General features: G+C 64.1%; 1 protein-coding gene across 1 annotated transcript; it reads right to left on the reverse strand.

Moving 5' to 3' along the window:
* Positions 1 to 1167: 1167 nt before the first annotated feature.
* VPS51 (VPS51 subunit of GARP complex) lies at positions 1168 to 8801 on the reverse strand. The gene is made up of 10 exons (XM_075501694.1): positions 8575 to 8801; positions 7698 to 7827; positions 7457 to 7603; positions 6740 to 6962; positions 5270 to 6011; positions 4764 to 4982; positions 3716 to 3937; positions 3200 to 3321; positions 2604 to 2691; positions 1168 to 1912 (listed from the first exon to the last, which is right to left on the reverse strand). Exons 1-10 carry the CDS (start codon positions 8770 to 8772, stop codon positions 1652 to 1654), a joined length of 2352 nt encoding a protein of 783 aa, XP_075357809.1. The 5' UTR covers positions 8773 to 8801; the 3' UTR covers positions 1168 to 1651.
* Between the last annotated feature and the right edge of the window lie 2089 nt (positions 8802 to 10890).

Raw genomic sequence — 10890 nt, forward strand, 5'->3', positions numbered from 1 at the left:
CAGTTTAACCTGACTGACCTGAGGCAATCACGTCCTCAACCAAAGCAACTTTTTCCAAGCGTTGACCATTTTTCAAATGGGCAGTTCTGATTGATAGCAACGGACCCAAAACTCGCCGAGCACGAGCTGAACGGCCAGCTTGCTTTGGACCACGCTCGTGGTCCTCTGAGCCTGCCCAGGAGGCACGCGCAGAGTCACCTGGAGGAGACGGGGTATTTTCCGGGTATTTCAGCAAAAACCTGAACGCAAGCTGGAGACCCAGTGATTCCCAAGGGAAAACTGGGCAGACAGCACAACTGCTCCTCACCCCAGAGCTCTCGGCCGCTCCTTTGCCGATGGGGCCGTGGGGAACGATACCAGAAGGGACAGCTAAGGTTTTTGGTCCCTGACTTTTATGGTTTGGGACCCTTACGGGTTCTCCTTCGTTGCTGTCAGTCCGTTGCTGTCTCACCCCGACCCTCATCCCTGCACGGGACAGGTCGGGGACTTCATTCAGCGTATAAGCCCCTGCCGCGCCGGCCGTCCCCGACCCCTGCGGACACCCTCGTCCCAGCCTGGAGGGGGGAATCCCTTTTTCCAGGGCCAGTGCTCAGCAGGCTGCTTCTCCAGCACAGCCCTTCCCCGACCACACGCCCAGGGCACTGCCTGCGCCCCTGACCCTGCTCCTGTCCCCCCCTTGCCCCCGGGACCCCCTTGCGGTGCCGGCGGCGATGAGCAGGAGCAGCACGGGCCCTGCCCAGGTCCCGCAGCCAGCTGGGGTGTGCAGGGAGGCAACCCCCTCGCTCGCGCAAGGCCCTGGGTGCAGGCGAGGTGCTTGCGAGAGGCGGCTGGGAGGGCGCTGGCTGCTCACGCGAGGGCTGGACAAGGCACTCGGCGGCCCCAGGGGCTGGATGCTCCTTGGGTGCTCGTGCAAGGCACCGGGTGCACACAGGGTGCTTGTGCAAGGGTTTGGCGGGGGGGAGAGGAAGGGTGCCCGTGCAAGGTCGTGCGAGGGGCCAGGTCTGCCCCCCTCCCCACTGCCCCACAGGGACACAAGTGGCCAAAGGACCCAGGCATCTAGGTGACCCCCCCTTCCTCCCTACACAGCCCCACTGTCCCCCCCAGGGACCCAGGCGTCTGTCCCTGCTCTGTCCCGTCCCACCCCAGGCACAGGCAGGGGACAGGAAGCACAGCTCACACATATTTTATTTATTGTCCCCGACTGTGACAAACGGGCTGTGCCCAGGGTCACCAAGGTGGGGGGATGACATGGTGCGTCACTGGGGCCGCAGGGACAACACGGGGTGTCAGCACATGTTGAGGGCGTCACTGGCGTGGGAGGACAATGTGGAGTGCTACCAGGGCTGGGGGGGGATGACGACACGGGGTGACCCTGTGTGGGTGTGGGGACAGGGGGTGTCCCTGCCTGTTGCCGTGTGTGGGGACGTGGGACGTCCTTGTGTGTTGGGGGGAGAACACATGGAGTGTCCCCACGTATGTGTGGGGACTCACGGGGTACAGGTCTGTCCCTAGATATGTAACAGGACCCTCGCAGAGATGTCCCCACTCGGCTGTGCCCCATAGTGACACAGATGTCCCACGTCCCTGTGTCCCCCCGCTATGTGATGCCACGTCCTGTACATCTACCCACGCCCCCGTGTGTCCCCATGTCCTACCCGCGCTCGCAGATGAGCTCGACGACGCTGTGCTCCATGGGGACGGGGTCGAGGCAGCGGTGGGTGGCGCTGGCGGCCACCTCGTCCAGCAGCCCCTGCACCACCCGCTCGTCAGCGGCGAAGCGCCAGAGGTAGAGCTGCAGGTAATGGCCATCCACCTGCACCTGCTGCAGCCCGAAGCGCCCCAACGTCCGCAGCCGCACGCACTCCAGTAGCGTCTTCAGGCTGATCTTGATGATCCCAGTCAGCACCGACACCTGGGACGTGGGGACAGCAGGGACGTGCGGCCCAGGGGTCAGGGATGCCCCCAGGGCAGGAAGGCCCCGACTCACATCTGCATGGGGATGTGGGGATACTGGGGACAGCCCTCTCCAGGCCGTCAGCTCCTACGATACCCTCGTCCTGGTCACCAGGCCCCAGGGATCCCCCGAGTTCCGACACATGGGATGTGGGGACACTGGGGACGTGTGGCACGGGGGAACGGGGGCTCCTTCGGCCTGGATTCTTCAAGTGCAGGGAAGCCCCAAGTCCCATCAGCATGGGCATGGGTGACACGAGGGACACCCTTGTCCTGGCTGCCAATCCCACGCCTGGACACATGGGACAGTGGGACATAGGGGACACGTTGCACAGGGGGACAGGGACACCCTTGGCCTGGCTGCTGGGAGCACAGGGAGGCCCCGAGTCAAGTCACCGTAGGGACACGAGGACACCCTCGCCGTGGTCATCAGCTGCAGGGACCCCCTGAGTCCTGACACGTAGGACAGGGGAGCATCAGGGGACAGCGGGAACACCCTTGTCCTGGTCATCAGCTCCTGGGGACCCCCTGGGCCCCAACACCTGGGTCGTGGAGACACCAGGGACGTGACAACTGGGAAGTTTCGGGACCTTGGGGAGACGGGGACCACGGGGGCCCCTGGGGATATGGGGATGTCCCCGTGGCCTCACCTTGTTGAACTCGACAGGGCTGAAGATGTCAATGCGTTCGGAGAAGAGCTTCTGGATGTTGCTGAGCAGGTGGGTGTCCATGGGGGCGCTGGGGACGGTGACACCAGGACAGTCAGGGACACGGGGACAGCCAAGTATTTGAGAAAGCCAGGGGACATGGGGGGAGGGACACAGGGACTGTCAGGAGACACGGGGATGGGGACAGAGATGGTCAGAGGATACAGGGATGGTCAGGAGATACTGGGACTGTTTGGGGACACAAAGACAGGGGAACGCGAGGATGGGCGGTGGATGCGGGGACAGTCAGGGAACGTGGGGACGGTCAAGGACACGGAGAGACGAGACAATCGTGGGATGCAAGGCACGTGGGGATCATCAGGGGATACTGGGACAGTCGGGGAACAGGGGGTGGTTGGGACATACGGGGATCATCAGGGCACGTTGGGACAGTTTGGGGACATGACGAGGGTCATGGGGAAGACGTAGCGGTTACCGCCGGGGTGACGCGGGGAGCACAGGGGTGACAGGGCGGCCCTGGGGGTGACCAGGGAAGGCCCAGGGGGTGGCCGAGAGGTGGCCTGGGTGACAGGGCTGACCTGGGGGTGTAGCTGGGGGCGTAGCGCCCGGGTGCCCGTGAGCTGCTGTAGACGGAGAAGGCGCGCCGGCTCGAGTCGCTGCTCTGCGCCCGCCGCACCCCCTCCTCGAAGAGCTGCCCCACCTGCGGCACCGCACCCTCTCAGCGCTGGTATCCCAGAATCCACCCAAAATACGCTCTGGGACCCCCCCAAAAGCACCCAGGATCCCTCAAATCCTCTGTGACCCTCCCAAACCCTTCTGGGACCCCCAAAGATCCTCAAGGACCATATGGGGACCTCAGGCATCCCCTCTTGACCTCTCAGGGACTTCAGCCCCCCGCCCCAGACCCTCTGGGACACCTGGGAACTGCCAGGGAACTTCAGGGACGCCTGCAGAGGCCCTCTGGGGACTTCCTAAAGTCCTCAAGGACCTTATGGAGTCCTCAGGGCCTCTCCAGGGACCGTCTGGGATGTCTGCGACCCCCTGGGGACTTAAGGGCCTGCCCAGCCCCTCTGGGCTCTTGGTGTTGCCCCAACCTGGACGTCGATGGCGGTGATGTCCTCGACCACGCGCTTCATGACGGCACGAACGTTGCGGGGCTCGACGGTGCCTAGCCAGTCTCGTGTCTCCACGCTCTTCCTGAGCATCTGCGCCACCGCAGCGCCCTGCACCTGCACGTAGTGGTCGAGCAGCCGCTGCGCCGCCCCCCGCGCCTCCGCGCACAGTGCCGGTCCCGGTGTCACCGCCGGGCCTGTGTCCTGGGGGTGCAAGGGACACGGAGACATGTGGAGACGTGTAGGAACACCCCCGTGCCTCTGCGCACAGCGCTGTCCCCACCGTCACCCCTGGCCCTGTGGCCTGAGGATACAAGGGACGTGGGGACATGTGGGGACGCCCCCCATGCCTCCACCATCTGATGTCCTGGGAGCACAGGGACATCGCGGGACACATGGGATGCTCTGCGGGCCACCCCGCCTGCAGCAGCATCACTGCCATCCTCATATCCTTGGGGCATCTGGGGGGACTTGGGGACATGCCCAAGCCCCTTGGGGACACATTGAGGTGCCCTTGGGGACACTTAGGAGACACAGGTAAGGACCCTTCGCCTCCATGTGCACTGCCATCCCCAGGGTCATATCCTGGATGGACACGAGGCGACAGCAGGGCACAGAGAGGGACCTGGGGACATTTTGGGGTCCCTCAGGGACATTTGGGGGCACACAAAGACAGAAGGAAGATCCCCATACCTCCACACACACCGTCGCTCCCCCCCCCCCCCAACCTGGGTGGACACAGGGCCACAGAGGAGCCTGGGGCCATTTGAGGTCCCATAGGGCCATTTGGACCCCCCTTGGGGCCATTTTGGGGACAATCAGACCATTCTGGGTCCATTCAGGGATGTTTTGGGGGACACAGACAGAAGGAAGATCCCCATGTCTCCCCGCACACCATGGTACCCACCACCGCGTCCTGAATGGATGCTGGGACACAGAGGGATGCAGAGCTATTTTGTGACATCTTGGGGACAGTCAGGGTCCCCTTAGGGCCATTTTGGGGCCAACTCGGGCAGTTTTGGGGGCTCACCTGTGGGGGAAACTGCTCATCGGTGAGAATGAGGATGTAGCTGATGGTGGTGGCCTCATAGTCAAGACAGAGGCGGGCGAGGAGCAGCAGCAGGGCCGGGGGTGCCGCGGGGGCCCCCCGCTCAGCCGGGCCGTCAGCGAAGCCCCGGGCGGTGCGGCAGAGCCAGCGCACGAAGGCCACCACCAGCCCTTCGCGCACCGCCTCCACGCAGAACTCCCCCTGCGACCAAAACCAGGGGGTTACACCCCAAAAACAGCACCCTGGGGCCCCGAAAACCCACAAACTACCCCGTACAAGCTCCAAACTGCCCCAGTGACCCCCAAACTGCCCCGTGCAACCTCCAAATTGCCCACGACGCCCCCAGGCTGCCTTGTATAAGCCCCGACCTGCCCTGTGCAACCCGCAAACTTCCCTGTGCCGACCCCGGACCGCTCCAGTGATGCACCACATGTCCCACGCGACTCCCCAAACTGCCCCGTGCCACCCCGCGCCGCCCCACGGCCCACCTTGAAGTAGGGCAGGCTGGCGAAGGCGACATCCTTGGCGGTGAAGAGCTGCACGTAGGCCAGGACGGCCTTGAGCTGGCTGAGGACGGAGGAGGCGAGCGTGGCCAGGAGATCGGGCAGGCCGGGACCCTCCTTGCCGGGGGGCCGGGGGGCGGCCAGCGCCTGGCGCACGTCGCCCAGGCACCCCAGGAAGAAGGTCTGCAGTGCCCGCAGGTAGCGATCCACCCGCTCGCGCGCTGCCCGGGCCACCAGCGCGGCGCCTGCCTCGGCCCCGGCCGCCGGCAGCAGCTCGAGGAGGGCGCGGAGGCGTCGGTGGAAGCGGTCGAGCGCCCGCACCAGCAGCGAGGTGTCGCCCAGGCCCCGCTCCAGCGCCAGGCGCCGCTCCAGCAGCTCAAAGTAGCGGGTGGTGAGGGCGGCGGCGAAGGCTTCCAGGCGGCCGTCCCCAGCCCCTGGGCGCCCCTCAAAGAGGCTGCGGTACGAGGCCGCGAGGAGGCACAGGTTGCCCACGAAGGCCGAGCTGCCGCGGTCGACGAAGTCGAGGATGTCGGAGGCGGGGGGCGGCGTGGCGGCAGTGCCGGAGGGGTCGGCCGGGGGCAGCTCGGCCTCCAGCGCTGCCAGCTCGGCCTCGAGGCGGGCGGTGGCGTGGCTCAGGAACTCCTCGCACAGCTCCTCAGGCGGCTCTTCCAGCTGCAGCAGCATCTCCACGCACTCGGTGAGCTCCTTGGGGTCCAAGGTGTCATCCCTGGGGGGTGGGGGAAATGAGGGGTTACTTGGGGATGGTGGGAGGTTCCGGGGTTAACAGTGGCACAGTAAGAAAATGGAATAAGCCATAAAAGTCATCAGTAGGCTTCAGAGTAAACAGCAATTATTCAAAAAACAAGGTGTGGGGGGGAATACTTCATAGCATCAGCATGTTCCGAAGTTAACAGGGGTTATAGTAATAAAAAACTCACTAAAGATGACCAGTAGGTTCCCCAGTTTACAATAACAATGAAGAATCACTAAAACTCCTCAGGCGGGTCGGGAACTCTCCCTCTACCATAAACACACGAGGAAACCCCACAGCACGCAGCCTTTGAACAGCTCTCAGTAGCGGTCAGTTATCCCCCTTGCCCTGGGGATGTTCTGCACAAGGGATGGTTCCCGGGGTTGCTATCAACACGCTCCAGGGTAAATGCCCCCCTCCCTCGGATATTTCTTGGGGGCTGTTATCATTAGGCTCCAGATTTAACACCCCCAACCCCTGAAAAGCTGTCTCCTGTAGCTGTTATCAGTAGGTTTCAGAGTTAATGTACCACAACCACCATCACCTTCCCAAGAAGGCTGTTTACTGGAATGGCTATCATTAGTCTCCAGAGTGACACCCCCCCCCACTGTTTCCCAGAGCTGTCATCAGTAGGCTCCAGAGTTAACATCCCTCCAAAACCCATTTCCCAGAGCTGCCGTCAGCAGGCTCCAGAGCGAACGCACCGGAGGCGTGCGCGGAGGCGCTGGGCCAGGTCGGCCATGATGGCGTGGCTCTCGTCCTCGATGGCGCGGAAGGAGGGCAGGTGCCGGTAGTGGCGGAGCACGGCACGGGCGCGGGCGTGGCAGCGCAGGGCCCGCGCAGGCTCCGCCCCCGGCGCCGCCCACTGCCGCAGCCGCCCCGGCACCTCCACCAGGGACTGGAGCTTGCGCAGCAGCGCCTGCACCCCTGGGTGCCGGGGCGGTTAGGGGGGGCGAGAGAGGGGCGGGGCCATATCGCAGGGCAGGGCCAGCCGTCGGGGCGTGGTTAGCAAGTGTGGGCGGGGCCAGGAGCTGGATCTGCCCCCCTGGGGTGGTCACCTCCCCCCCCGGTTATCTGCCACCAACCCCCTGGATCTGCCCCCCGGGGTCTCCCAGCACCCTGCTGTCTGCCCCCCACCCCCCGGATCTGCCCCTCAGCCCTCCCTCCCATTATCTGCCCTCCAACCCCCCCGTTCTGCCCCATAACCCCCAGACCTGTCCCCAAGGTCCCCCCAACCCCCTTCAATCTACCCCTGCCCACAACATCTGCCCCCTCGGCCCCTTCAACCCCAAGATCTGTCCCTCAGCCCCCCAGATCTGACCCCCAAGCCCCAAGATCGAACCCCCAAGGCCTCCCCCAACCTCAAGATCTGACCCCCAACACCCCAGATCTGCCCCCTGGGTCTGTCCCCCTCCCCGTACCGGCAAGCTGGGCGCCGCGGCGGTGCCGGTCCTGCAGCGCGGCGCTGACGCGGGCACTGGAGGTGCTGATGGCGGCCATGTTGGCAGCCAAATCGTCCATCTCTGCCTCCATGCGCCGGAAGTCGACCTTCATCTTTCGGATGGTGTCTGGGGAGACGGAACCGGACGCCCGGGTCCCTCGGCTGCCTGGGACCCCCCCAGCCCCTCCCGGACGCCCGGGTTCCCCCCGCTGGGTGCTCACCGGTGGCGGAAATGAACTTGTTGTAGTTCTCGTAGAGCAGCGTCTGCATGTCACTGTCGAGGGCGCGGATCTCCCGCCCCAGCGCGGCCTCACGGGCCAACAACTGCCCCAGGGGGCACTCGCTGCGCACCTGGAGGGGGGCAACAGTTGCACAACTGCCCCCCAACCCCACCACCCCCCCGTGCGGCCCCGCTGTCCCCTGCAGTCCCCCGATTTACCCCCTGGAGCCTCCAATTGTGCCCCCCGGGGCCCTCAACCGGCCCCCGGGGCTCTAACTGCCCTCCCGGGATCCTCAGCTGCCCCCCGAACCCTTAACTGCCCCCCGGGCCCTCCCAGGATCACCAGCTGCCCCCCTCAGAGCCCTAACTGCCCCCAGGCCCCTAACTGCCCCCCCCGGGTCTCTCCTGGGATCTGGAAATGACCCCCAGGAGCCTCCTTCTGCCCTCCGGGGCCCTCCTGGGACCCTCAACTGCCCCCCAGGAGCCCTAACTGCCCCCCGCGCCCCCAACCGCCCCCCTGGGGCTTCAGTACTGTCACCACGGAGAAACGACAGTATCCTAAAGAGTGCCGACGGAAGGAGATCTGCAGGGTCCCCGCAGAGTGCCTTCCTGGGGTCCCCTTAGGGCCCTGGGGTGGCCTGAGCGTCCTTTGGGGGCCCTCTGGAGTCCCTCTGGCCGGGTCCATGGGACGCCCGTGAGGATCCCGTAAGGATCCCGTGAGGGGGCTACAGGGCCCTCCAGGGCCCCACAGGGGTTCCACAGCGCCCTTCCGGGGGTCCCCGGGCTCCCTGTCAGGGGGCGTCTGCGGGCGGGGTCTCCACAACGACCCCGGGGGCTCGGGGGGGGGGGGGGGGGGTCGCCGTGGGGTCAAAGGTCACCTTAGTAAGGAAAACTTCCGGGTCGAAGTGGGGCCCGTTGATGTCGGCGGGGTCCGGGGCCGCCTCCGCCGTCTCCGCCGCGGGCGGTCCGTAGTACCGCTGGAGCGGCCCGTGGGGACGCCGCCACCCGGTGCCGGTGCCGGTGCCGGACTCGGGGCTGCCCCCAGCCCCGGTCCCCGCCGCCTCCACCTCCGCCATCGCGCCGGCCCTTCCGGACCCGTCCGCTACTTCCGGCCCTTCCCCTGTGCGTCACTTCCGTCGGAGCGTCGCCGCGGCAACCGGCCGCCCTGCCTGTCATGGCTCCCGACGGGCCGGGGCTGCGGCGGCCTTCGTCCTGCCGTGCCCCGGGGACGCGGACCCCGTGGGGATGGAGCAGTGGAAGGAGACGCCAGCCCCGAGGGGTGAGCAGCCGGTGGCACCCCCGTCCCTGGCCCCGCGTCCCCGCCGTCCACCCCTACCCACCGCTGTCCGCCTGTCCCCGTGCCTCCCCGCTGTCCCCGTGAGCCCCCCCGGGTCCCCGTGCGTCCCCTTCCTCATTTCCACGACACTGAGTGGGTCTCCGTCCCCACAGGGCCGCACGACCCCACCCGGAGGGTCCCTCTCCGGGTCCCGGGGTGGCTGGGACGCGGCAGGGGCTGCGCAGGGGCCACGGCTGTCCCCCGGGCACCTCCGGCCGCCCTCTTGCTCCTCCTCCTCCTCCTCCTCCTCGAGGCTGGCAATGGGCCACCAGCTGACGCTGGCCGCTGGGGTGTTGGGGAGGCTGGGGAGAGGGATGTCGGAGACGTCAGGGAGGTCGGGGACGCAGACACCGGGGATGGGGACGTCAGCTCCAGCCGTGACCTTGCCCTGCCAGACGGAGCGGGCACGTCACTCCAGCCTCTGTCAAACGCAAGATCTGTCCTTTCAGAGGCCTTCTAAAAACACGCGAGGGATGTATTTTACCCGCCCCAAAACGCCTTTTCTCTTGCCTTCGCGTTCCTCCCCAAAAGGGGAGAGACGCCAGTCACTAACAGCAGCAGAGCACCCGAAATGTCCCCGTGACACGGGAGCTTTCCAACAAGCGTGCCACCGGGCCGGGGCAGTTAGCTGAAGGGGCCCAGGCGTGCGCACAGCAGTGCACGATGAACGGCAATGCAGGCACAGCAACCTGTTGTGCCGGAGGGCCTTCACCCAGGACAAGTCTTCCTGAGAGCAAGGCACCACGGTCACCTTTTGTGGGGTTTTTCCTCACTTTTCCCCTTCCCAGGGGTGACGCGGATCAAGCCCCAGGCACCTGCAGCTTCCCTGGGACCTCCAATCCCATCTCCAGTTAACTGCAGTCTACTCAGTCCAGTACACAACTATGAACATACGGATTCAGAAAGCGATTACTTTCAGTATTTCATCTTGTCCCATTATTACCAGAGTTTTTCTGACGTTCGCTGCAGTGATCCCAGCTGCATGCTATACACTTCAGCTAGTGTGGTAATCGTGGCGTTAGCACTCAAGAAAAGTACAAATTATTCTGTACCTAACGAGTCACCGTAACTATTTGGAGATGCACCTTCAGGTGGCGCAGCAAAACCACACTTAAAGTAACAGTTCACAGCTGCGTTCTAATTCTTGGTTTGTTACAACCTCAATAAAAACACCCCCAAATACTTTGCATGTTCACCGGGAGCTGGGGGGGTGTGCGAGGAAGATCAGCTCTCTCTAATTTTTATGCCTCAGAAAAAAACATTGTAATATTAGGATGATGGGTAAGCACTGAAACCAAAATAAACAAATTATTCCAATAACCCAATATTTAGATCACGTTGAAGGCTGGGTGGCGGGATATCTTCAAGAAAGTACATCCCAACGCTAACGCTGTTACGTATTTGATCCTGCGCCCTATCATTGCGCTGCTTTCGACTGCTGTGTGGCTACTGTTGTGATTAACCCGTATTCTGAATTCTTCCTTCTCTCAGATTTTGCCCTTCCTCAGCACGTTTGCTGCTGCGCAAGATTCTTTTGCAACACGCCTACAGGCTATACATCCTCACCCAATTTTTCAAGAGCTTCCTAATGTTGCAGCTCTAAGTTTCAGAGGGGTGAGCACGGTTACACGCTGCTATAACCAGTTCCTGAAACGAGACTGTACACAGATAAACCCTCCCGATGGAGTTCATTGCCTGGCAATGCTTACGCAGCTTCCTTTGCGCCCTGAAGCCTTTGCTCCAGCCACGTGCTGACGCCTAATGGCAGCAAACGCCGCACCAACAGGACTCGGGCACCCACTGGGAGAAGCAGACAGCGGGAGCCCCAGGCAAGAGCCTGGAGAAACGCCCGGAGGAG

The sequence above is a fragment of the Mycteria americana genome, chromosome 5 (genome assembly GCF_035582795.1).
Source record: "Mycteria americana isolate JAX WOST 10 ecotype Jacksonville Zoo and Gardens chromosome 5, USCA_MyAme_1.0, whole genome shotgun sequence".
Taxonomy (NCBI): Eukaryota; Metazoa; Chordata; class Aves; order Ciconiiformes; family Ciconiidae; genus Mycteria; species Mycteria americana.